Source organism: Sapajus apella, unplaced genomic scaffold (genome assembly GCF_009761245.1).
Source record: "Sapajus apella isolate SASKATOON/1434 unplaced genomic scaffold, GSC_monkey_1.0 scaffold35, whole genome shotgun sequence".
NCBI classification, from domain to species: Eukaryota; Metazoa; Chordata; class Mammalia; order Primates; family Cebidae; genus Sapajus; species Sapajus apella.
The window spans coordinates 544,599-572,445 of record NW_022436975.1 but is presented as its reverse complement, the minus strand read 5'-3'; the positions used below and the strand labels follow the sequence as shown (position 1 = coordinate 572,445).

At 42.1% G+C, this 27,847-nt stretch overlaps 1 protein-coding gene across 5 annotated transcripts in view; it reads right to left on the bottom strand.

Moving 5' to 3' along the window:
* The window catches only part of SPIDR (scaffold protein involved in DNA repair), a 468,259-nt gene that overhangs the window by 30,273 nt on the left and 410,139 nt on the right, over window positions 1–27,847 (bottom strand). For all 5 annotated transcript variants that reach the window (XM_032296341.1, XM_032296342.1, XM_032296343.1 and 2 more), the window contains 3 exons: window positions 4,345–4,432; window positions 2,917–3,060; window positions 2,766–2,825 (listed from right to left, as the gene is read on the bottom strand). In XM_032296341.1, coding sequence (XP_032152232.1) covers window positions 2,766–2,825; window positions 2,917–3,060; window positions 4,345–4,432 — 292 coding nt within the window. The remainder of the gene's footprint in view (window positions 1–2,765; window positions 2,826–2,916; window positions 3,061–4,344; window positions 4,433–27,847) is intronic.

Sequence of the window (27,847 nt, the reverse complement as noted above, 5' to 3'; positions counted from 1 at the left end):
GCAACACTCTATGTGCTGGCGAACAATAGCTAATCCACAGGTTAAGCTGCAGAAGAACAAACACACTTTCTGCAGAGAAAGAAAGGAAACACAGGCCGGGCGTGGTGGCTTAAGCCTGTAATCCCAGCACTTTGGGAGGCTGAGGCGGGTGGATCACGAGGTCAAGAGATCGAGACCATCCTGGTCAACATGGTGAAACCCCGTCTCTACTAAAAAATACAAAAAATCAGCTGGGCATGGTGGCGTGTGCCTGTAATCCCATCTACTCAGGAGGCTGAGGCAGGAGAATTGCCTGAACCCAGGAGGCGGAGGTTGCGGTGAGCCGAGATCGCGCCATTGCACTCCAGCCTGGGTAACAAGAGTGAAACTCCGTCTCGAAAAAAAAAAAAAAAAAAGGAAACACAACTGACAGTTACTAGTGTATCATCTAAAGCACACTCCTTACATCTGAAATGCAAATATTAAATTGAGATAAAGCCTTAAAGTACTTTCATACAATGATCATATGGATCAGCGATGTGTTCTTGCACAGTGCCTATGGCATCCTCAGGTAACAAGCTTGCACCCTACTCAGTGGCTGTCAAGGGATGGCCCTCCCCGTCTCCTCTCTCTGACACAGCCTGCACTGCACATTCAGTACAAACTTCAGGACACCAGGAGACACTCAGGTTATCTTTTTTTATTTTTATTTTTTGAGGTGGACTCTCGCTCTGTCGCCTAGGCAGGAGTGCAGTGGTGCAGTCTCAGCTCACTGCAACCTCTGTCTCCTGGGTTCAAGCAATTCTCTGCCTCAGCCTCCTGAGTAGCTGGGATTACAGGCGCTTGCTACCACGCCAGGCTAATTTTTTATTTTCAGTAGAGATGGGGTTTCACTGTCTTGGCCGGGCTGGTCTTGAACTACTGACCTCAGGTGATCCACCCACCTCAACCTCCCAAAGTGCTGGGATTACAGGCATGAGCCACCGCGCCCGGCCAGATTGTGTTTCTGTGTCACAGCTCCTGTGCCCTGTAGCCATGCTCAGCACCTGAAGAACATCAGTAAACCATGGCCTGTGGGCTAATCCAGCCTGACCCCTGCTTATTTGTGGCCTGCAAGCTAAGTATGGTGTTTATATTTATTTAAGGTTCTTACATTTTCAAATGGCTAAAAAACCATAAGAATATTTTGTGACAAGTAAAAATTATGTTAAATTCAAATTCTGGTGTCTGTAAATAAAGGTTTCTGAAACACAGCCCTGCTCATTCATGAATGACAACATAGCTACTTTTACACTGCATGGTGGAGCTGAGTAGTTGCTATAAAACCATACAACCCAAGAAGCCTAAAATATTGACTATCTAGTCCTTTACAGAAAGAGCTTTCCTACTTGTTCCTGATGCAGATGAAAGAGAAATTGATTTAAAATGCTTGTGATAACAATGATTTAATGACACTCGTATATATGCAACTCATCCAGAACTTGACTAGAAGTTAAGAAACATATTCTTTTAGTCACTCTCTTGTTCTACCACTGCCTAAGAGTAATCAGAGAAACGCAAATAATTTGTTCAAAATAAATGCACAACAGAAAATAACTGGATAACTTAAGGGGAAGAGAAAGGCTCCAAAACCAGTCAGCTGAATTGGGTTGCATGCAAGCAGGAATGCTTTGTAGAGATTCGTACCAAGTGTGTCGGGGTGAAATGGCACAAGGTCTGGGTGTACCTTAGCATACTTCAGCAACAAAAAGAAAAGTGAGTGGTGTGAGTGTCAGATCTTGATAACCAGGCATATGGTTAGAAGACAGCCCCTGGTGCCACTCCCACCACTGTGCCCTGACTTAAGGTGCACTGGGGCGCCTGGCTGAGATTGCTAGCCCAGGCGCCAGCCTCCTGCCCTCCCTCGAGACTCCTTGCTAGGCAATTCCTGGGTATTCTGGCCTGGCTGCTAGCTGGTGATCCAACGACAGCCCGCGTGAGTGCAGACACCAGGGCCTGGTTTGGTCCACTCACACACACCCACAAGGAGGCAATGCGTGGGGCACTCACTCTCTCCTGCACCAAGGCAGACGCACCTGGTGCACATTGCCCATTACTGGAGAAGAGTTTAACAAACAGGATGTTCTCAATGCCTCTTGGGTGATTAGACCTACATGGATGTTTCTGTAGGAGGTAAGGGCTGGCAGAGGTTTCTTGCAGAACATAGTTCATGCATTCAAACTGGCAAGCCCATCACCTTCCCTCCTCTACTCCTAGCTGATTGACAGCAAGCTCCTCTAGGCCACTGCTCTCTAGAGTAGCCCAAGGCCTCATAGGAACCGTGGGGTGGGATGGGGTGCTTTCAGTTTCAAAGGCTATAAAAGTTCCCAGAAGTTGCCAAGCTCAATCCTGAGGTTCCCACTTCCACCCCATAAATGAGGTTTCTGCGTCTCTTTCCTTTCTTCAACCTGCCTAAGTGTCAGAAAAGAATGAACATTATTGGGCTGGGAAGCTTTGGGGACAGGGTTGTCTGGGTCTTACACCCCAGTGCTTAGCACAGTGGCTGGTTGTTTGCACCTGTAAATGGAATGGATTTACTGTGACTTCAGTATATGGGGAATGCTTAACTGGACTTTAAAAATGCTTTTCTGTTTTAGCAAGCCATTAATTTCTAAGGGAGATTACCCTTTAATAAACCTCTGACACCGTGTGTGTGTGTGTGTGTGTGTGTGTGTGTCTGTGTGTGTGTATGTGAGAGACAGACAGAGAGAGAGAGAGAGAAAGAGAGAGAGTTTGAGAGAGCTTACCTGTGGTCTTTGATAAATCACCCTGGCATAGAAACTGCAACGGGTACCAAGATCATTCATCTGGAAAGGAATTAGAAAAGGCTGGCAGCATTACAGGAAGTACACAGACATGGCCAATACCTAAAGAACTTGTTAGAAACAAAGACATTACCTGGAGAACGTCTCTTAAGCAGCGAGTAACTGGAGGCTGGTAAAGGTTAGAAATGGGGTCTCCGTCAATTATATCAATTTGTCCCAGACTCGGTTGAGCTGTGAGGATGTAACATAAGACTGGAGGAGGTAGATGAGTTTTTATCTGTTTAAATGAGGCAACGGTAGAAGGTGAATGTATTGTTAAAAGACTCAACACATGATTAAAATATCCTCTTTAATACAGACATATGTGCTTACAGATGTGTCCTCTCTCTGGAATGCTATACAATGAATGGATTACACTGTTTACTTCTGGGACCAAGTATAAGAACTTCTATACTTATGAACCTGTTAACAACTCAAGATACCATTTTAGAAATCTTTCAGGGTATACTGAAAATATCATCTAGAAATTACTTCCTAAGTAATCTAGAAATGGGCTTTTTTTTTTTTGAGATGGAGTTTCATTCTTGTTGCCTGGGTTAAAGTGCAATGGCATGATCTTGGCTCACCACGAACTCTGTCTCCCGGGTTCAAGGGATTCCACTCCCGCAAGCTGGTGGGTAGACAGGTAAGAACGAATGTGCCTGTCGGGTGTGTGTGTGTGTGTGTGTGTGTGTGTGTGTGTGTGTGTGTGTGTTTTCTATAATAAAATTCCTCTTGGCAGGCTCATAATTTTGTGTTTTTATTAGAGATGGGGTTTCTCCATGTTGGCCAGGCTGGTCTCGAACTCCCGACCTCAGGTGATCCGCCCACCTTGGCATCCCAAAGTGCTGGGATTACAGGCATGAGCCACCACGCGTTTTGACAACTATTATGCTGTCTGACACAGTATGGAGTCACAGACTTAGAAGTTAGCCATGACCTAAGGAAGATGTTTTGTTTTGGGAGCTCTGGCCCAAAGCAGCAGTTGTCTAGCCTGTGGGGAAAAGGCACAGGAGGGACAGGAGGGAACAGTTTTAATCCATTTTGCTTCTTAAACACTATCATAAACAAGCAGGACAATGGAAGTTCCTGGCTACCCAGGAGGTTGTACGAATGTCTACGGATTATATTGAGTTCCTGCTCTAATTGGTAACTGAGTGTTGGTTCTGTGAGTGACTAGAAGTTCATGGGAAAAATTCTATATCTACTTTAGTACGAGGCTGAGACCCCAGTCGTTCCAACAGCATGTGAGGGTTGTGGTTTAAGCATTCACCACAAGTTAACTTCAAGAAAATGTTGTGCAGCACAGTAGGAAAGGCAACCAGAGCTTGGTCTCCAGGGACCTGAATCCCAATCCTGGCTCATATTCACGGGTCACCACAAAGGAACTGGCTGCACGGGGGTTCCTCGTTGCCACCGAAGTGGGAGACATAGACCGTGTGGGTGGCAGTGACGATGACTGGCTTGGCACCTGGCATGGAGCAGCCCACAACTGGGGAAGTTTTCCCAATGCCGGGTTTACCTCTTCACAGGGCTGGTCACGGCCAGGTGTTTTCAGAGTTACCGCTGGGGGCCACAGGGTGTCAATCAGACTGAAGATCCCTGCTGTCCTGGAACAAGAAAAGTCAAAGGTATTCATCATCAAACATCCCTTCCTAAGTATTTGGTCAGTGAGCTGGTAGAATGCTTAACAGATTCTAATGTCTAATGACACGGAGCTACAATTCGAGATGTGTGGTGATTCAGATGGGGAAGAAAGAAGGCAGATAAATGGACAGACACTGTGAGAAACCAACTGCAAAAGAATAAGAACCTGCTCCCTAAATTAGGACCCATTCACACAGTGAAATATTATACAGTCACTGAAATGGTTACAAAGAAAATATTTACGGACATGGAAACATATTTATGATGCCCTGCTAAGAAAAAAGCAGGCAATAAATTAACTTTCTCTCTCTCTCTCTCTCTCTCTCTCTCTTTGTGTGTGTATCTATGCATGCATTTATATATATTAAGCCAAAGAAAAAGACTGAAGCCTGTAAGAATGTTTTTAGTGGTTATCTGAGTAGAGCTTGGAGGTGATATTTACTTTCTTACTTTGGAGTGGGTATTTTGCATATGTTCCCCAAACAGCTAGGTATTACTTATGTAAGAAAAGTTATGTGGGCTGGATAAGGTGGCTCATGCTTGTAATCCCAGCCCTTTGGGAGGCCGAGTCAGGTGGATCACCTGAGGTCAGCAGTTCGAGACCAGCCTGGCCAACATGGTGATACCCATCTCTACTAAAAATACAAAAATTAGCTGGGTGTGGTGGCAGGTGCCTATAATCCCAGTTACTTGGGAGGCCGAGGAGGAGAATCGCTTGAACCTGGGAGGCGGAGGCTGCAATGAGTTGAGATCACACCACTGCCCTCCAGCTGGGCAAGAGGGAAACTCCATCTCAAAAAGAAAAAAAAAAAAGAAAGAAAGAAAAGAAAAGTTATCTGAAGTAAGAAATACAGAGTTTTGTCTTTTGCACAAAAAGACAAAACACTTGTTATGATTTCACTTACATGGCCCTCACCTTAGATCTGACTGCACTTCCAAGACCTGGCTCTAACCTTTACCTGAGCCCCTTGTCAACAGAGATGGAGAATAGCAGGGCCCCTGGAATCAAAAAACTCGTCTAGTGTAAGCTCTGCCTTTTATATACTGTGAGACCTTGAGAAGATGCTAAGACCTTGTGGCAGCCCTTCTGGGAAACCGGGGGGATGCTGCTGGCATTATTGCAGGGGGTAAAGGAAGTAAAGAATGCATGTGCAGCACCTACTAGGGTTTCTATGCTCAGAGTGAGTGCCCAACACATTAGCCACTTGACGTTACTCTAGTTATCAGTATTGTCATTGCTAAAGCCATAAACTTTTATGCTGCTTTTTGCTCAAAAATCTGCCCAGTTTAAGACAGGATTTTAATCCTAGTGTTACTTTGTGAAGAAACAAAGTAAAATTAAGATGAAATTCAGTAAAATTAAGTAAAATTTATTCACGATAAAAGATGAATGTAAAAAAAATGGTCTTCTTTTTTAGAAAAACAAACAACCAGTATAGAAAAATAACCTTTTCCAGACAGTGACAGAGTACTTATAAATTTTCCTAAAATTTTGGAGTTTCCCAAAAAGTGTTCTGTGGAGTGTAACCTATGAGAACAGAACTCTGTGGCCAGCACTGCTGTGTGGTGCATCTGCAGCTGGCAGGACACTCACATGCTACGGTGGGAGTGGACATGGTGGAGGGCCCAGAGAGCCCCGTGTAAAAGGTGCCTGTGACACACTGTTTTAAACCAAAGCTTCTCCTGTTTTTAACCATGAAACCCTTTTTGGTGTCATCACTAATCACGTCCTCAGAAACTAGTGTTCTCTTGGAATTCTCTTTGATAAATGCTGTTCTGGAAGCACACAGCCATAGGAAAGTTCTATTTAAATTTAAAGACTTCTGTTTATTTAGAGGATGCTACCAGCTAATTCAAAGACTTTAGACATATTATACATTTATATTCAATGCAAGATGCTTAGCTGAAGAATGGCTATGAGTTAAATAAAATGCCTAGTGTCATAAAAAATTAGCTTCTCTACTGTTTTTAAAAACTATTTTTAAAAAGAGATAATGGTTTGGATGGCTGCTATTGTCCTGGGGGCAGCTCACATATTCATGTAAACGACTCCAGCCTGTGCTGGAAACTTGGTGCAGAAGCTCACTTTAGGCACAGTTAAAGCGTATTGTTCCTCCCACTGCAATTCACTCTTTACTATTAATTTTGCATAAGGATTTATTTTGTTACATAGGAAATGTTCTTTTAAAAAGTGATCCTTTAAAAATATGTTTAAGCAACAAACAAGCTGTCTGACAGGGAAGTGGCTACCATAAGTCCGTCTTTTCAAAAATTAACAAACGTTTTCATTTAAAAAATTTACAATATAGGCCAGGCGCGGTGGCTCACGCCTTGTAATCCCAGCACTTTGGGAGTCCGAGGCAGGTGGATCTTGAGGTCAAGAGATTGAGACCATCCTGGCCAATGTGGTGAAACCCCATCTAATACTAAAAAAAAAACCAAAAATTAGCTGGGCGTCGTGGCGCGCGCCTGTAGTCCCAGCTACTCAGGAGGTTGAGGCTGGAGAATTGCTTGAACCCAGGAGGCGGAGATTGCAGTGAGCTGACATTGCAGTGAGCTGAGATTGCGCCACTGCACTCCAGCCTGGCGCCTGGCGATGGAGTGAGACTCTGTCTAAAAAAAAAAAAATTAAAATATAAAGTAAATGTTTAATTACAGAAAAAAGGAACATACAGATTACTTCATTATGCTTATGATTTGATAATATCACTATGTTGGAATAAATTTCTTTGGGTATACCTTAATTTATAGATTGCATAAAATGAGTCTGCAGACAAATTTGGGTCATTAATCTGTGACAACAAAAGTTTGTGGAGCAGACAAGCAGAGAAACAGGGCCAGCTGTCCTACCCACCAGGTCCCCAGTTTGGCAGGCTCTGCAGCAGTCAGCAGCTCTCCCAGCAGCTCCCACAGGACTCCCTTCCAGAGAGCATGGGTGGAGGTCAAGTCAGCTGCCCATCGCTGAAGGGAGAACCACATTTCCTCCCACTGTCAGTCACAGTTCATCCAACCTCTAACAATCAGCTGCATTTGAAGAGCGGCAAGAAAGGGGCTAAGGGTGGTGCAGGACACATGGAGAAGGAAGGAGGCAGCAGGGTACAGGCAGGCAATGGTGACAGGCTGGGAGCCTCCTCTGTGCACCCACTTGGGGGCTGTGGCAGATCCACCTGCACGCACAGGCTGTAGAACACGCAGCTGCTCCTGGAGGTGGGAGGTGGGAGGCGGGAGGTGGGAGGCCTGGCGGGAGCCCACGCAAGATTTCCTAAAGTTACGCTCAGGAAGCTGAAAGACTTTCAGTGCTATGTCTTTATTATAGTAACCAGTGTACTTTTTAAGTAGAAAGATATCAAGATCTATACACATGTTAAAATTGTATCTACCAAATTATACTTAAAATGGTTAAAATAATAAATTTTATGTTATTTTACCACAATGAAAATTATATTTACCATAAAAATAAATACTAAGTGTTGTTTCTTCTTCTTTTTTTCCAACAGGGTCTCTCACTCTGTCACCCGGGCTGGAGTGGTGCAATCATGGCTCTCTGAGGCCAACCCTAAGACTATTTCAAGTCTTCCATACTCTTTAAAGCAAGGCTACTCCGACATGTTACTAGTCACTGAAGTGTAAGAGGCACTTTCTGAGAACATGTTCTCACTTATAAAAAAGCCCTTGGAGACACCCCTAAGAGAGATAAAATAAGGACGGGGGTACCACATCACTTACATCTCATGAGGGCCCATGGAGAGCCTGAGACTGGGCTGTACTGGAGATGAGGGACATGTGGAAGGGGGTCCTGCCAACTCATATCCTCCAGGCTGGGCCTGCACACTCGAAACCCATGATGCTGAGGGTGATGTGCATTTGCTTGGAGGAATGCTGGCCACAGAACTGATGATAGAGTGGACAAGGTCCACCTTCCACCCACTGTGGAAGTTCCGAATCTCTCTCGGCCTCATTTTCCTCCCTTGTAAGATTCTGTGATTCTCTAATTCCTAATGCTGCTGCTGTTCCTCACTGACACGTGCCTCTGTTTGAGGGGGAAAGATGGTTCCAAAGTCTCCAGTGCTAGATGTGGGTGGTGAAGTTGACACCTTTCTCTGTAAGCGTGGCAGCATGGGGCGCTAGAAACAGCCAGCCATCTGCGGTAAGTGCCTTCTGCAGGCTGACAGGTGAGCTTGGTTGACTGAAGGCTTTCTGTGTTGCAAAGGGCTCTCTGGTGCAAAACAGAATTGCACCTGAACATTTCCAATCTATTTGTAATGAAAAATTTACAAAGATGGAATAGCTAACTTTAAAAAGCATTTTCAAATTTGTTGTTTTAGTAATTACCAGATCCTTGAGAGAAAAAGTACTCTAAACATTATAAAGGGTTAGGAATAAACCAATGGGGATATTTATATGGAGCAAAGTTAATTTCTTAGAATAAAAAAAATCAATTTTCTTGCCTGAATTTTGTTGTTGGTAAGATATTTTGGGAGCTGTCAAAATCTAAGCAGAAAACACACAAATCACAAAGGAAGAGAAACAACTTGAGACCATCTCCAGAAAAAATTTACAAATTCAGTTCAAGAATTGGAAGTGATGTCAATGCACAGATGTTTCTCCTGAGTAAACTAGAACCGAGGTTTCCCATTGTGCAACAAGAAAGGTGAATGGAACAGAGTAAGCTACCCAGGTGCAGAGAACCTCACCTGGGTACCTCCATTTCCTGAATTCCTAAAAAGGCAGCCCCTGTATCACCCACGAGCTCAGAAGTGAGGATGGGGCAAGTTCTGGGGCAATGCAAGTTGGCTGCAGACCAAGAAGAGAGTGGTAGTGGGCACCACACCCAAGAGGAGTCTCAGAAATACACAACACATGAAGGAAGCAGGGTTTCTGCCTCACTGCCATTGAAACAATGCTAAATTTACGTATTTCTACACATATTTTATGGATATTTTGGTGCAGCAAATTATCTGCTTCATCTGGCCTCATTATAGCTGGTGTTATTGACGTTGACCGGTAGATGACAAATGTCATTTGGAAAACCAGCCATTCAAAGTAAGGGCAACCAAGATTTCCACACTCCAGCCCACTGGAAGAAAGTAAACATGGAAAGTCTTTGCACACTGGAACATAAGCTGATATTACCAGCTTGCTTGACTGGTAATATCAGCTTAGTTATTTCAGGGTTTATTTTTTCCATCTGATACTGTCTCATGCAACTACTCTCAAATCTTCACAGGGCAATTTAAAACTGCCTGAATCGCTTTCTTTTGGGTGTGGATAGAGTGGAAATTGCTCTAGGAGATTTAAGCCACAATGGCACTGTGGACAACAGGAAATGGGAAGATAACAAGTAAGGAAGCACCTGCCCCTCCACAGACTCATCCTCAGAGAGCTCGGAATCATTTTTCTTTAACCAAGCATATATTTTGCATATAGAATGTTCTTAAAATTTGTCATGTTGCTGCTAATTTCTCTGTACCTATTACTATGGTAGGACTCATATCTCTCCAAGATAGTTCATTTGGATAGTGGAATACTTCAGACTAGTCATTCGTAAAGTGGAGTCTGGGGTTTGCTCGAGGTTCTGAGAGACTTCAGGCAGCCTACAAGGCCAAAACTATTTTCTGCTAAGCCTTTATTTTTCTTTCTCACTTCCATTCTCTCATGAGTGTACAGTGGTGATATTTGTGATAGAGGCTCATATGTGATATTACAACAGACTGAAGGTGGAGCACAGATGATAATCCATCATCTCCTGTTCAACCAGTGAAGGGACCTGTGAAACACAGGGCAATGCCACTCTCATCACTAAATGCTTGTTTTTGTGTTTTAGGAAATATTTTTCATAAAAAATGTTATTTAGGCTGCCATGTAATAGGTTTATTATAGACACTTTTAGGTAAATTAATGCATTAAATCTTTTTCAGTTTTAATTTTTAATACAGTAAACATTGATTAACACATATTTAAAAAAAAAACCTCTTTGGGCCCTCATTATTCTTTTATATTACACGCCCCCCCCCAAATATATTTTGGAGATACAGTCTTGCTCTGTCACCCAGGCTGGAGTGCAGTGGTGTGACCTTCTGGGCTCAAGCAATCCTCTGGCCTTAGCCTTCCAAATAGCTGGGACTACAGGTGTGCACCACTATTCTTGGCTAATTTTTTTGATTTTTTTGTACAGATGGGGTTTCACTATGCTGCCCAGCCTGGTCTCAAACTCTAGGCCTCAAGTGATCTTCCTGCCTTGGCCTCCCAAAGTGCTAGGATTGTAGGTGTGAGCCACCATGCCTGGCCAGTCCTCATTACTTTTTATTTTTTTCCTTCTTCCCTCCTTGTCTTCTACCTGGACGTGTTCTTTAGATTGCCTCCCCTCTCTCAGTCTGTCTGCCTCTCCTGCCCAATGCTGGCCACATACTACACATCTTCCCTCACACAGCAGGGTCTCTACATGCCAGAGACAACAGACTTCAGGCATTTCTGGTAGGTGGTATTTTAAGATATAATCTCAATGCAGTCTAAGAAACAATTTCCTATTTGCTGCTGAATCATTATTAATTATGTCCAATAAACTTAGATAGGAATCCTATTTTGAGTTGCAAAGGTAACTTCCCGGACATTCATTGTAAAATTAGGTCAATGCATGTGGGTTATTTGTAAATAATGTAACACTTCCTATAACTCCATTCTTTCCTGTGGCTCCACACTCAACATGAAAATAGTAGTTTTAGTAGCAGGCCAACTTGCAACATTGAGAAAGACCTGTGGAGACTCTGAGCAAGTCTCTCTGGGCCGGAAGGGAGCTCTTCATGTGGCTCCTGGTGTTGCTGGGTCTCCCACTACATGAAAGCACCAGGGCCAAAGAGAACAGCAAACGGCAAGCAGTCTTGAATAGGCGAATCCTGCAAGAATCACTGTTGGCTTTTGTACAAGGACATAGGTGAGAATAGGCAAAGAGGTCACTCTGATGCCACTCTGAGGCATCTCTGCCCCACCTCACCCTGTGTTCAGGGCTTGTCACCAAACTAACATCCTCTTGCTTAGTTAGTGCTGCCTGTCTTGTGTCCTCAAAAGAATGTAAGCCTTCTGAGAACAGGCTCTGTGTGTCTGTTCTCTGTGGAATGCCGGTCTCTAGATGAGAGTCTGGTGCCTGGGAGGCCCATAGCGCTGGCATGGCACGAGGTCATGAATCTGGGGTGCCAGCTAGCAGGGCCAGCAAGCCTCTGGCCAGTATTGCACAGTGAGGACACATGGCCTTTCAGCAACACTGCACCTCTCGCACATCACAAGTGTCCCTCAATGCTTCAGTTTGATAACTTTTCATGAGCCCTGATTTCTCTTGGAAGAAATCGATGGCTTCTGATACATTTCTTTAACCTAAATTCACTTGTTCATTTCATTCATTTAATGTTAAACTCTAGGCTAGTTGGAGATACAGTTTAGGTATATTATTAAGAAGTAAAAATAATGCCTTCAAGAAGATGGCTGAGCTCCTTTTATGTCACCCTTAAACACACAAAAAACAACCTCGAGTGAATTAAACAAACTCTTGCCTCATACTGAAATGGATTTTCTCCAACAAGGTTTGTTCTACTAGGGTAGCAGCAACAAATGGCCCAAGAGATCATGAACAACTGGTAGGAGCCATGGAAACCTTGAGATTCTAACAAGATTAGATTAGCTGTGATTAAAATGTACCATTAGGCTGGTGGGATAGTAAAATGCGGCCATCACTCTGGAAAACCACATGGCAGCAGTCCAGCCATTTACCTCCTGGCTGTCTATAAAGAGAACTGAGAACTTATATCTACACTTGTATATGAATGTTTGCAGCAGGATTGTTCAAGATACCCAGAAAGTAGAAACAACACAAATGTCCATCAGCTGTTGAATGCATAAATTTGATGTACCTATGTCATGAAATATTATTCAGCCATAAAAAGAATAAAATTTTGACTAGGCGCAGTGGCTCACACCTGTAATCCCAGCACTTTGAGAGGACAAGGCAGGTGGATCACTGGAGATCAGGAGTTTGAGACAAGCCTGGCCAACATGGTGAAACCCTGTCTCTACTAAAAATACAAAAATTAGCTGGACGTGTTGATGTGCACCTGTAATCCCAGCTACTCTGGAGGCTGAGGCAGGAAAACTGCTTGAACCCAGGAGGTGGAGGTTGCAGTGAGCCAAGATCACGCCATTGGACTCCAGTCTGGGCAACAAGCAAGAAACGTGATCTCAAAAAACAACAACAACAAAAAAGAAGAAAATTACGATACATGTTACATCATGGATGGACCTTAAAACATTCTGCTAAAGTGAAAGACACCAGACATCAAAGGTCACATCTGCATGGTTCCATTGACAGGAAATGTCCAGAACAGGCAAATCCACAGACAGAAAGTAGAAGAGTGGCCACCGGGGGAGGGGACGTGTGGAGCTCTTGCTGAAGGTACAAGATTTCTTTCTGGTGTGATGAAAATGTGCTGGAATTAGGATGCTGGTTGTACAACCTTGTAAGTAAAATAAAAATCAATGATTTGTATACTTTAAAAAGGGTAACACTTTATGGTATGTAAATTACGTCTCAGTCAAGCTGTTACTTAAAAAGCGTCATTAAGACAGGGGCCTGTAATCCGGAGACTGCTAACCCTGACCTGAAATACATCCATTGCTATACTTTCTTCAACTCCGCTTAATGATTTTGCTACAAACATTATCTCTTCCGTTCCTCAAAGCCCCTATCCAAACTAATCTCACGCTTCCAGGAAACGAAAAGCTGGAGACTTGTGCAATAAAAGAGTAGTGCTGTTATCTTCACTGGGAAGCTGACACAGAACCCAGGAGCAGTACAGGGCTGGGAGCCAGCCAATGGCTTCAGCACTCTACTTTTGGAGTGGCTGAGCTTCCTTCTCCTAAGTGATGACAGATGGGTGGTGAAACACTAGCTCCATGTAACTGCTGGTGTGCCCCTCAGCCCTGCTAAGCCACAGGAGCAGGTCTTGAGCACCAGACAGGACAGCCCTGCTCTGTGGCTCTTCACAGGACAGAGACGGTGCCTGGGCCGGGCCCTGGGTTTGTGGCAGCACAGGAAAACATGGCTTAGCATACAAAGAAAAATACTTCCTTGGGTTTCCACATCTATATAAAACTGTGGCCATGTGAACTTCATACTTAAACCCTCTTCTATAACGTAAGGTATTGCAGAACAGTAAAATGCACACTGTAAAGCAGTATTTCAGGAATACTGCTGGTATGTCCTGGAGCAGCCCTTCAAGCACCGTGGTGGGACAGCCAGGAAGAATCTGATCAGGCATTCTGACTCCGGAGACTGCTCTCTGCTAAGAATATGCTATGAGTACCATATAGGTGTGGGAACTTATGAAACATTTCCAAAGCAAGTTCATTTATTGAGATGGAATCTCACTTTGTCACCCAGGCTGGAGTGTAGTGGCATCATCTTGGCTCACTGCAACCTCTACCTTCTGGGTTCAAGTGATTGTCCTGCCTTAGCCTCCAAAGTGGCTGCAAGTACAGGTGTGTGCCATCACGTCTGGCTAATTTTTGTATTTTTAGTAGAGATGCAGTTTCTCCATGTTCGCCAGGCTGGTCTCAAACTTCTGGCTTCAAGTGATCTGCCCATCTCAGACTTCCCAAGTGCTGGGATTCCAGGTGCGAGGCACTGTTCTTGGCCTGCTATTATATTTAAAAATGTCTTCTGTTAAAGACAGGGGACTAAAAATAATACATAGAATAAAAGAAAAAATGTCCTCCTAATCAACTCTTGACTCAAGATTGAGGACATAAAATTATTAAGTAGTATAATGCAGTAACTTTGTAAAAAAAATGTTCTTTACACACTTCTGTTCTACCTCATCAGGAAATTACACACACATACACACACTGGCAAAGGAAATGAAGAGCTCCTGAAACGTGTTGCTATCTGCAACTCGGCAAACAGTTCTCTCTTCTGTCCTGGTGGTGGTACTTACTATTCCAAAAGCCTCACATGATCCACCTGCTCACCAGCATGGAGGTGGAAAAACCCAGACTTTCACAAAAAATCTGTCAGCCCATAGCTCTTATATACACATAGGTATTTTTTTTTTAACCAAATATTACAAGTGTGCTCTGATACTTAAAAAACAAAACAAAACAAAACAACCAAAACCCTTGTCTCCTTACAATTCATCCTATTATCCTAAATTCACATATCAAGTAGCCTCCCCTCATATAATGCTTCAAATACTGAAACTGTGAGTCCCATTAAAATAATTTACATTGACATGCCAAATAATGAAGAGGAAAACAACAAAATACCCTTTATCAAGCGACCAGGCTTCAACCTAATCAGTAAACAGCCTGCACTGTGCCACAGCTAGCCTTGGGGAGGGAAGTGATACTGGCATTGGAGTGTGCCTCATCAGAGCTCCCACACAGCCCCCAATCACGGAGAGCTGTAGAGAGAGTTGCAGAGGGGAAGGGCCTGGGATTGTGTCAGAGTCAGACATCTGGTGTGGACTCTGTCTTACCGCTGGTCCGCACCATGGACAGAGTCTGTGGTGTGGACTCTGTCCCCAACAAGGTGCCTGCTGCAATGAAGCTAGGCTATGCTTCAAGCTGCCAGAATAGATGCAGAATTCTCTTGGGAGCCATGTCAAAGTAAGCTTTAACCCTACCTGACCACTTTGCAGTTGTAAAATCTTTACCGCTGATGAGCTTCAAGCTCGTCATCTGTGAAGTGGGTAAAGGAATATCTGCTTCTGAGACTTTTTTTTTTGCATCACAAAAACAGGCCTGATTGGCCTATGATAAACAGTAGCTCTTGTTATCACACACATCCACCTGACTTACACTTCACTGTTTCCCTTGGTGCTCGTTAGTCTCATTTTACCTGAAGGAGACACAGACTACAGCCTCTGCTGGAAGTATTCTGATTAAAGGTAACCCAGTCGACTCAGGAGAGTTATGAGTCCAGAAGCCATTTCAAAAACACTTAATGTTTCCTGGGGCCCTGCCTGTGGGTCATGAAAACAAGTCTAGTTACATACTCTGGCCCGGCGGTCCCACTTTGGGAATGCTATCTGCTTCCCCCACATAAATTGGTACTTCTGTCGATAAAAAGACAAGCAATCCACAACACATAAATTATATACAACCAGTGACAGACTACTACTCGGAATATATAAAGCTCAACACCCCAAGAGAAAAATAAACAAAAGACTTGAGCAGCACTTCACCAAAGTGGAAACGCAAATGGCAATACAGTGCAAAAGGCTCCCAGCCTCAGCAGTAATCAGGAACTGGAATTTAAACCACAGTGAATTCCACTACAGACCTACCAGGCTGAAAAAAATGCAGTCTAGAAAAAAGATAAGAAAAAAGACATGTAAGTGTAGCAACTAAGGGAAAGAGAGCAGAGCAGCAGGAGCTCCACAATGCTAACAGGAACGGAGGCGGCACTCTGCTCTTGGAAGACAGTCTAGCATTATCCACTGAAGGTGAGGAACACCCTACCCCCATGATGTGTACACCTGTGCCCTAGGAGATACATGGCAGGGGGCTCATGCCGCTGCCAGCAGTGCCCGGAAACCCTATAACAACTGCATGAAGAGATTGTGGTAAATAAATAAAATGGAATGAAAACAAATAAACTGGAGCTACCTGCAATAGACAGATGAATCTTACAAGGTTTATTGGACTAGCACTATGTTGTCTCCAGCCCTCTTCTGTAAGAGGCCCCCACACCAGGGTCCTCTTGTGTGCAGCTGGGGCTGCAGCATCTCTGGTGAGCAAAAAAAGCAAAACACAATGTGCAAGCATGATGTTATTTCCATAAAGTTCAAAAACAGTTACACACACACACACCATACACGCACATACACACTCGCACGTGTGCATATTTAGTACACAAATATGAGCAAAAAAAGCAAAACACAAAGAATGCACAAGCATGATGCTGTTTCCATAAAGTTCAAAAACAGGTAAACCTACACACACACACACACACACACACACACACACATTTTTTTTTTGAGAGCCAGGTCTCTCTTTCATCCAGTGATTCTCCCATCTCAGCCTCCCAAGTAGCTGGAATACAAGTGTGCACCACCACACTTGGCTAATTTTTTATTTTTTGTAAAGACAAGGTCTTACTGCATTGCCCAGGCTGGTCTCGAACTCCTGGCCTCAAGTGATCTTCCTGTCTTGGTCTCCTGAAGGGCTGGAATTACAGTACAAGCCACCATGCCCAGCCTAAATATATTTTTAAAGATGTACAAAAAGTAGTGCAACTGTAAAGAAACACATGGAAGAAATCCCAAAAGTGTGAAGATCTTGAGGATCAGGGTGAGGGCAGCAGGTGGCTTCTGAATACCAGCCATGTTTATTGAATTCAGTGGTAGCTTCATAAGTGAGCTTTACTCACTTACTATTTGTTATAATCTACAATTATGCCCTCTTTCATATGCTTGTTATATCTCACAGTAAAGAAGCTTAAAATATAAGCTCAATAAATAAAGGGGACACAGACAGAGATATACAAGGAAGTATGCTGCAACGCTGCTTTGAAGTGGTAAAAACCAGAAATAACCTGAATGACTATCAGAAGAGGGACATCCTGGTGAAATTAAGTGAAAAAGGCAAGCCATACCTTTTTGTTTACAGGTATGTCGACATTTGTGGAAAAAGGTGTGCGATTACTCATTGGGGTAAATATCCGGTGGGTAAAAGGGAGATTATTAAATTGTTTTTATAATTTATGCCAATTATTTGAACAGCAACAACCAACAAAAGCAGTGGCTATTTACAGATCATTACCAAAAGTCCTAATCTGAAGCCTTTCACAAATGTACAGTCTAGGTTCAATGTCCTCATGACAACCTACCTCATTGTTGGTGGCTTTAGAAAGAGAAGTAAATTATCTTGCTTTTATTTAACAGTAGTGACATTAAAAGTAATGGCAAAAACTGCAATTACTTTTGCACCAACCTTTCCTTAAAGCTAATTATTTTTGTTAATAAGTATCTAAGTAAACTGGGGGGAAAAACCCTAACTAAACCAAAAGCAGGCAGTATAATTATTTACTATGGATTTAATACTCTTCCTGGTTACTCAAGACAATCCTAGTATAGTTATTACTGTTGTTTAACAAAAACAGTGGAAAATGCTAAGAATTTAAATTAGTATCAACATTACTGACAAGAAATAATCAGATTTTTGTTTTGAGGCCCAGGGGTTATAACAACAAAACAAATGAGAAATTTACAGAAATGAATTCTCCTAAAATTGGAAGTAATTAAATGTCAGATGTAGTACTGAATATCAGACTTGGAATTTGGTAGAACTGTCTTGAGACCCAGCTCACATATAGGGAGCCAAATTACTTAATGTCAGTGAGCTTCAGGGTCTTCATCTAAAAAATAAATACCATGACCTAATTTATTAGCTAGTTTGAGAGTAAAATGAAAAAATAGAGTGACTCCAGTGACGCTCAAGCTTTCTTTTCTTTCCATTTTCAACATCCCATATTAACAGAGAGAGATTTTCTTGGCAAATTATAAAGATTTAAGTGTTTTTTCCAAAATTCAAATCTGTTAGATTTTCCAAATTTGATAATTCAGCTAATAATGGCATATTTAAAGTAAGTATTTGGATTTTTTATTTGAGATTAATACAAGAATTTCCATTCTGCTTCTGAATCATACTGTTACCCAGTGTCCCCATGACAGCAACTACTACCACAAGCTATTAACCCGAAAGGAAGAAAGAGGAAGAACTAAGGAATATGTGAAATGTTTGTATAATCAATTAATCCACAATAGATGCTTTCAGACTATGTTGCTGGACTCCTAAGGAGCTGGGTGAGGAGCCATGTTGGCCCAACTCATCTACCTTCCAGAACAAACAACGTCACATGATTTGTTTTGCAAGCTCTTTCTTTAGATTTCCTTCCTTCCCTTCCCCCCCCCCTTTCCTTCTTTCTTTCCTTCCTTCCTTCCTGCCCTCCCTCCCCTCTCTTCCCTCCCTCTTTCCCTCCTTCCTTTTTTTCTTCCCTCCCTCCCTTTCCATGTGTAGAGATAGCTCTCACTATGTTGCCTAGGCTGGTCTTGAACTCCTGTGCCCAAGTAATCCTCCTGCTTTGACTTCCCAAAGTGCTGGGATTACAGGTATGAGCCATCATGCCTGAACAGATTTCTATTAAAGAAAAATAAAAACAGAAAGTTTTAAAACTACTGACCTCCTACTGGTAGATAATTATGATTTCTGTGGAAAGAAGGATAGTGAGGGGTGCGGTGGGGGAAATATTTCTAAGAGAAGAAATGAATAAAAAGGAAAAAAACAAAACCCTGCCCATTTACTGAATTCTAGACTTACCGTGCTGCAAGGTAAATTAACTAGTTAAATTACTAACCTGAAGGGATAAGGGGTATTTGTTTTTATGCTGTCATATTAGCTGACCTTCCATTTGGTTTCTTTTTCTTATTTTTTTTTGAGACGGAGTTTCACTCTTGTTGCTCAGGCCGGAGTGCAACAGCACAATCTCGGCTCACTGTAATCTCTGCCTCCCAGATTCAATTGATTCTCCTGCCTCAGCCTCTGGAGTAGCTGGGATTACAGGCACCTGCCACCATGCTCAGCTGATTTTTTGTATTTTTAGTAGAGATGGCACCTCACTACGTTGGCCAGGCTGGTCTCGAACTCTTGACCTCAGGTTATCCACCTGCCTCAATCTCCCAAAGTGCTGGGATTACAGGTGTGAGACACTGCGCCCAGCCCATTTGGTTTCTTTCTTTCTTTTTTTTTTTTTTTAGAAAGAAAAAAAAGAAAAAGAAAAAAAGAAAGAGAGAGAGAGAAAGAAAAAAAAAAAGAATATATATAAAAAAGAATGAAGGAGAGAAAGAAAGAGGAAGAGGGAGAGAGAATGGGAGTGTTGCTTTATTGTCCGGGCTAGAATGCAGTATAAAAATGGGTATGCCAGTAATTGTGCTTAATAATGGAAACATGAAAAAATGGGGAAAGAAAATAACAAACAAGCAGCCAACCAATATTTCATTTAAACCTCTAAGTAGGTGTGATGTGGTACTGATAAGAGTGTATATTTTGTGTATTTAAAATGGGAGAGTTCTAGAAATGTTTATTAAGTTTACTAGTTCCAGATCTGAGTTCAAGTCCTGGATATCCTTGTTAACTTTCTGTCTCGTTGATCTGTCTAATATTGATGTTGAAGGCTCCCACTATTATTGTGTGGGAGTCTAAGTCTCTTTATAAGTCTTATGTATCTGGGTGTTCCTGTATTGGGTGCGTATATATTTAGGATCTTTAGCTCTTCTTGTTGCAGTGATCCTTTTATCTTACGTAATATCCTTCTTTGCCTCTTTTGATCTTTGTTGCTTTAAAGTCTATTTTATCAGAGGCAAGAATTGCAATTCCTGCTTTTTATTTATTTATTTTTGCTCTCCATTTGGTTGGTAAATCTTTCTCCATCCCTTTGTTTTGAGTCTTTGTGTATCCTTGCATGTGAGATGGGTCTGGATACAGCATACAGATGGGTTTTGGCTATGTCTTTTGATTGGGGGATTTAGTCGATTTAAATTTAGGATTAATAATAATATATGTGAGTTTAATACTCCCATTTGACGTTAGCTGGCTGTTTTGCCCATTAGTTGATGTAAATTCTTCATTATGTTGATGCTCTTTACTTTTTGGCTATTTGTAGAAAGGCTGATACTGGTTGTTCCTTTCTATGTGTAGTGGTTCTTTCAAAAGCTCTTGTAAAGCAGGCCTGGTGGTGATGAAATCTCTGAGTACTTGCTTGTTCACAAAAGATTTTATTTTTCCTTCGCTTATGAAGCTTAGTTTGGCTGCATATGAAATTCTGGGTTGAAAGTTCTTTTCTTTAAGGATGTTGAATATTGGCCCCCACTCTCTTCTGGCTTGTAGGGTTTCTGCTGAGAGATCTACTTTGAGTCTGATAGGCTTCCCTTTGTGGGTAACCTGACTTTTCTCTCTGGCTGCCCTTAGTATTTTCTCCTTCATTTCAACCCTGGTGAATCTGACGATTATGTGCCTTGAGGTTGGTCTTCTTGAGGAATATCTTTGTGGTGTTCTCTGTATTACCTGGAGTTGAATATTGTCCTGCCTAGCTAGGTTGGGAAAGTTTTCCTGAATAATATCCTGAAGCGTATTTTCCAGCTTGGATTCATTCTCTTCATCACATTCAGATACACCTATCAAACGTAGATTAGGTCTTTTCACATAGTCCCATATTTCTCCCCTGCTGACCAAAGCAGATGAGGGGGACATTCACCCACCCCAGCAAAAGTGTTATTAACCTACTGCCCTCTGGATTGTAAATGCCTTGAGGGCAGGAGCAATGACTTCACATGCCCATGCTAAGGTGCTGTTTGCTGAATGAATAAGTGAAGCCATAGCAACATACAGAAGGCTGTAGTCAAGGCAGAACTTTTATCTAATTGACAATAATGTGAACTTATTTTTGTTGAGTAGTGGGGTAAGTATAGTCTAAAAGTTTTAAATAGTTTTAGCTTCAGCAGTAGAAGGGTAGGTACTCAGGGCATGAATGCTGGCAATGGTTAATGCTTAGCCTATACAGTTCAAACAGAATCTCTCAGATGGTTTGTGGTTCTCATTCATCCTCCTTCCTGTGATCAAACAGGTGGGTGTCCCAAGCCTGATCACAGTCCCTTGTCTTCCCTTTGCATGCTTTAATCACTTGATTTTCACTCTCATTGTTAGTGAAAGTAGATTACATAGAGTAGACATAAAATTGGGTTTCTTATGTTAAAGATAAGACATCTTCCACTGAAAGACAAAACTGATGGCTGATTTACAGGATTGTTCATTTTAATTAACAAATTCATGTATTTCCCCAAAATAGCCTTACTGGCCAAGGTTAATAATAACTAGCATTTCCTTTTAAGCCCCTATTTCTTATGTTGTATCTTTTTGATATATGTGGAATGATGCCCAGAAGTTTCATTGAGAAACTATTCTTTTCCAACTGAACTTATGAAATATTTGTATTTATTTATTTATTTTTAAAGTGAAATCAAGTTTATTAAGAAAGTAGAATAAAAGAATGGCTACTCCATAGACAGAGCAGACCCGAGGGCTGCTGGTTGCCTATTTTTATGGTTATTTCTTGATGATATGCTAAACAAGGGGTGGATTAGTTATGCCTTCCCCTTTTATTTATTTATTTTTATTGCATTTTAGGTTTTGGGGTACATGTGAAGAACATGCAAGATTGTTGCATAGGTACACACATGGCAGTGTGATTTGCTGCCTTCCTCCCCTTCACCTATATCTGGCATTTCTCCCCATGCTATCTCTCCCCACCTCCCCACACCCCCGTCCCTCCCCCATTTCCCCCCAACAGGCCACAGTGTCCCCTCCCTGTGTCCACGTGTTCTCATTGTTCAACACCTGCCTATGAGTGAGAACATGCGGTGTTTGATTTTCTGCCCTTGTGTCAGTTTGCTGAGAATGATGGTTTCCAGGTTCATCCATGTCCCTACAAAGGACAGGAACCCATCATTTTTGATGGCTGCATAACATTCCATGGTGTATATGTACCACATTTTCCCTGTCTAGTCTATCATCGATGGGCATTTGGGTTGGTTCCAGGTCTTTGCTATTGTAAACAGTGCTGCAATGAACATTCGTGTGCACGTGCCCTTATAGTAGAGCGATTTATAATCCTTTGGATATATATCCAGTAATGGGATTGCTGGGTCAAACGGAATTTCTATTTCTAGGTCCTTGAGGAATCGCCACACTGTCTTCCACAATGGTTGAACTAATTTACACTCCCGCCAACAGTGTAAAAGTGTTCCTATTTCTCCACATCCTCTCCAGCATCTGTTGTCTCCAGATTTTTTAATGATCGCCATTCTGACTGGCTTGAGATGGTATCTCAATGTAGTTTTGATTTGCATTTCTCTAATAACCAGTGATGATGACCATTTTTTCATATGTTTGTTGGCCTCATGTATGTCTTCTTTTGTAAAGTGTCTGTTCATATCCTTCGCCCACTTTTGAATGGGCTTGTTTGTTTTTTTCTTGTAGATATGTTTTAGTTCTTTGTAAATTCTGGATATCAGCCCTTTGTCAGATGGGTAGACTGCAAAAACTTTTTCCCAAAAGTTTTTAGGAAACTGTTGGTTGCCAATTCACTCTAATAACTGTTTCTTTTGCGGTACAGAAACTGTGGAGTTTGATTAGGTTCCATTTGTCTATTTTGGCTTTTGTTGCCAATGCTTTTGGTGTTTTGGTCATGAAGTCCTTGCCTATGCCTATGTCCTGAATGGTTTTGCCTAGATTTTCTTCTAGGGATTTTACAGTGTTAGGTCTTATGTTTAAGTCTTTAATCCATCTGGAGTTAATTTCAGTGTAAGGCGTCAGGAAGGGGTCCAGTTTCTGCTTTCTGCACATGGCTAGCCAGTTTTCCTAACACCATTTATTAAACAGGGAATCCTTTCCCCATTGCTTGTTTTTTTCAGGTTTGTCAAAGATTGGATAGTTGTAGATATGTTGTGTTGCCTCCGAGGCCTCTGTTCTGTTCCACTGGTCTATATCTCTGTTTTGGTACCAGTACCATGCTGTTTTGATTACTGTAGCCTTGTAGTATAGTTTGAAGTCCGGTAGTGTGATGTCTCCTGCTTTGTTCTTTTTGCTTAGAATTGACTTGGCTATGTGGGCTCTCTTTTGGTTCCATATGAAGTTTAAGGTGGTTTTTTTCCAGTTCTGTGAAGAAGGTCATTGGTAGCTTGATGGGAATAGCATTGAATCTGTAAATAACTTTGGGCAGTATGGCCATTTTCACAATACTGATTATTCTTCCTAACCATGAACATGGAATGTTTCTCCATCTGTTTGTGTCCTCTCTTATTTCGTTGAGCAGTGGCTTGTAGTTCTCCTTGAAGAGGTCCTTTACGTTCCTTGTTAGTTGTATTCCTAGGTATTTTATTCTCTTTGTGGCAATTGTGAATGGAAGTTCATTCTTGATTTGGCTCTCTTTAAGTCTGTTATTGGTGTATAGGAATGCTTGTGATTTTTGCACATTGATTTTGTATCCTGAGACTTTGCTGAACTTGCTTATCAGTTTCAGGAGGTTTGGGGCTGAGACGATGGGGTCTTCTAGATATACAATCATGTCGTCTGCAAATAGAGACAATTTGACTTACTCCTTTCCTATTTGAATGCCCTTTATTTCTTTTTCTTGACTGATTGCTCTGGCTAGAACTTCCAGTACTATATTGAATAGAAGTGGTGAGAGAGGGCATCCTTATCTAGTGCCAGATTTCAAAGGGAATGCTTCCAGTTTTTGCCCATTCAGTATGATATTGGCTGTTGGTTTGTTGTAAATAGCTTTTATTATTTTGAGATACGTTCCATCAATACCTAGTTTATTGAGGGTTTTTAGCATAAAGGGCTGTTGAATTTTGTCAAAGGCCTTCTTTGCATCAACTGAGATAATCATGTGGTTTTTGTCTTTGGTTCTGTTTATGTGGTGATTTACGTTTATAGACTTGCGTATGTTGAACCAGCCTTGCCCCTGGGATGAATCCTACTTGATCATGGTGGATAAGCTTTTTGATGTGCGGTTGCAATCGGCTTGCCAGTATTTTATTGAAGATTTTTGCATCTATGTTCATCATGGATATTGGCCTGAAGTTTTGTTTTCTTGTTCAGTCTCTGCCAGGTTTGGTACCAGGATGATGTTTGTCTCATAAAATGATTTTGGAAGGATTCCCTCTTTTTGGATTATTTGGAATAGTTTCAGAAGGAATGGTACCAGCTCTTCTTTGTATGTCTGGTAGAATTCGGCTGTGAATCCATCTGGACCTGGGCTTTTTTTGGGTAGTAGGCTCTTAATTGCTGCCTCGACTTCAGACCTTGTTATTGGTCTATTCAGGGTTTCAACTTCTTCCTGGTTTAGGCTTGGGAGGAGGGAAATGTCCAGGAATTTATCTATTTCTTCCAGGTTTACTAGTTTATGTGCATAGAGTTGTTTGTAATAATCTCTGATGATGGTTTGAATTTCTGTGGAATCTGTGGTGATATCCCCTTTATCGTTTTTTATTGCATCAATTTGGTTATTCTCTCTTTTCTTTTTTATTAATCTGGCTAGTAGTCTATTTTGTTGATCTTCTCGAAAAACTAGCTCCTGGATTTATTGATTTTTTGAAGGGTTTTTTTGTGTCTCTATCTCCTTCAGTTCTGCTCTGATCTTAGTTATTTCTTGTCTTCTGCTAGGTTTTGAGTTTTTTTGATCTTGCTCCTCTAGCTCTTTCAATTTTGAGAATAGGGTGTCAATTTTAGATCTCTCCTTGCTTCTCATGTGGGCACTTCTTGCTATATATTTTCCTCTACAGACTGCTTTAAATGTGTCTCAGAGATTCTGGTATGTTGTGTCTTCGTTCTCGTTGGTTTCAAAGAACATCTTTATTTCTGCCTTCATTTCATTGTTTATCCAGTCAACATTCAAGAGCCACTTGTTCAGTTTCCATGAAGCTGTGCGGTTCTGAGTTAGTTTCTGCATTCTGAGTTCTAACTTGATTGCACTGTGGTCTGAGAGACTGTTTGTTAGGATTTCTGTTCTGTTGCATTTGCTGAGGAGTGATTTACTCCCAATTACGTGGTCAATTTTAGAGTAGGTGTGATGTGGTGCTGAGAAGAATGTATATTCTGTGGATTTGGGGTGGAGAGTTCTGTAAATGTCTATTAGGTTTGCTTGGTCCAGGTCTGAGTTCAGGTCCTGGATATCCTTGTTAATTTTCTGTCTGGTTGATCTGTCTAATATTGACAATGGGGTGTTAAAGTCTCCCACTATTATTGTATGGGAGTCAAAGTCTCTGTGTAAGTCATTAAGAACTTGCCTTACGTATCTGGGTGCTCCTGTATTGGGTGCGTATATATTTAGGATCGTTAGCTCTTCTTGTTGCATTGATCCTTTTACCATTATGTAATGTCCTTCTTTGTCTCTTTTGATCTTTGTTAAAGTCTATTTTATCAGAGATGAGAATTGCAACTCCTGCTTTTTTTTTGCTCTCCATTTGCTTGGTAAATCTTCCTCCATCCCTTTATTTTGAGCCTTTGTGTATCCTTACACGTGAGATGGGTTTCTTGGATACAGCACACTGATGGGTTTTGGCTTTTTATCCAGTTTGCCAGTCTGTGTCTTTTGATTGGGGCATTTAGTCCATTTACATTTAGGGATAATATTGTTATGTGTGAATTTGACACTGCCATTTTGATGTTAGCTGGCTGTTTTGTTCGTTAGTTGATGCAGATTCTTGATTGTGTTCATGCTCTTTACCATTTGGTATGTTTTTGGAGTGGCTGGTACTGGTTGTTCCTTTATATGTGTAGAGCCTCTTTCAGGAGCTCTTGTAAAGCAGGTCTGGTGGTGATGAAATCTCTGAGTACTCGCTTGTTCACAAAGGATTTTATTTTTCCTTCACTTATGAAGCTTAGTTTGGCTGGATAGGAGATTCTGGGTTGAAAGTTCTTTTCTTTAAGGATGTTGAGTATTGGCCCCCACTCTCTTCTGGCTTGTAGGGTTTCTGCTGAGAGATCTGCTGTGAGTCTGATGGGCTTCCCTTTATGGGTAACCCGACCTTTCTCTCTGGCTGCCCTTACCATTTTCTCCTTCATTTCAACCCTGGTGAATCTGATGATTATGTGCCTTGGGGTTGTTCTTCTTGAGGAATATCTTTGTGGTGTTCTCTGTATTTACTGGACTTGAATATTGTCCAGTATTGCCTTGCTAGGTTGGGGAAGTTTTCCTGGATGATATCCTGAAGCGTATTTTCCAGCTTGGATTCATTCTCTTTGTCACATTCAGGTACACCTATCAAACGTGGATTAGGTCTTTTCACATAGTCCCACATTTCTTGGGGACTTTGTTCATTCCTTTTTTACCCTTTTTTCTCTATTCTTGCCTTCTTCTTTTATTTCATTGAGTTGATCTTCGACCTCTGATATCCTTTCTTCTGCTTGGTCAATTTGGCTGTTGAAACTTGTGCACGCTTCGCGAAGTTCTCGTGTTGTGTTTTTCAGCTCCATCAATTCACCTATATTCCTCTCTTTGTTGTCCATTCTCATTAGCATTTCGTCAAATCTTTTTTCAAGGTTCTTAGTTTCTTTGCATTGGTTTAGAACATGTTCTTTTAGGTCACTGTAGTTTCTTATTACCCACCTTCTGAAGTCTGATTCTGTCATTTCATCACACTCCTTCTCCATCCAGCCTTGTTCCCTTGCTGGTGAGGCGTTGTGATCCCTTTTAGGAGGAGAGGTGTTCTGGTTTCGGGTGTTTTCATCCTTTTTATGCTGGTTTCTTCCCATCTTTGTGGGTTTATCCACCTGTTGTCTTTGTCATTACTGACTTTCAGATTGGGTCTCTGAGTGAACTTCCAGTTTGTGGATGCTGAAGTTACTTCTTTTTCTTAGCTTTCCTTCTAACAGTCTGGCCCCTCTGCTGTAGGATTGCTGAGGTCCACTCCAGGCCCTGCTGGCCAGGGGATCACCTGCAGCAGCTGCAGAACAGTAAGAGTTGCTACCAGTTTCCTCTTCTGCTATCTTTGTCCCAGTAGGATGCCTGCCTAATGTCAGTCTGTTATCTCCTTTATGAGGTGACTCTTTGGATATACAGGGGTCAGGGAGCTGCTTGAGGAGACAGTCTGTCCTTTATTGGAGCTCAAGTCCTGAGCTGTGAGCTCCGTTGTTCATTCAGAGTTGCTGGGCAGGTACGTTTAGGTCTGCTGCAGCAGAACTCATAAACTCCCTTTTTTTTTTTTTTTTTCCCCAGGTGCTCTGTCCCAGGGAGTTAGGGCTTTATTTATGAGTTTCCATTGTGCTGCTGCCCTTTTTTTTTTCTTTCAGGGCTGTCCTGCCCAGTGAGGAGGCAGCCTAGTCACTGTCTGTCTGCAGAGGCTTTGCTGAGCTGCTGTGGGCTCTGCCCAGCTGCCGTATAATCTTCCCTGCGGTCCTGTTTATATGAGTGTAGATAGAACTGCCTTGGCAATGGTGGCCCGCTTTTGTTATGGAGAACTCTCTCTGTAGTGGCAGGTTGCCTCAGCAATGGTCAGACTGACTCCGTAGTGGTGGAGTGTCTCAGTAATGGCGGACGCCCCTCCCCAACAGAGCCTGACTGTCCTGGGTTCACCCGTGCTTGCTGTGAAACTCTCAACCCAGAGCTTTTTCATGTACTGCTTTTTTTGTTTGTTTGTTTGGCAGGGGTGGGACCAGCCGAGCCTGATCACCTGGCTTCCTGACTCAGAGTCTTTTTTTTGTTGTTGTTGTTGAACTGTCGATCTCTCCCAGTGTTCCAGTTGCCTGTTGAAAAGGCACCGGGATCTCCTGTG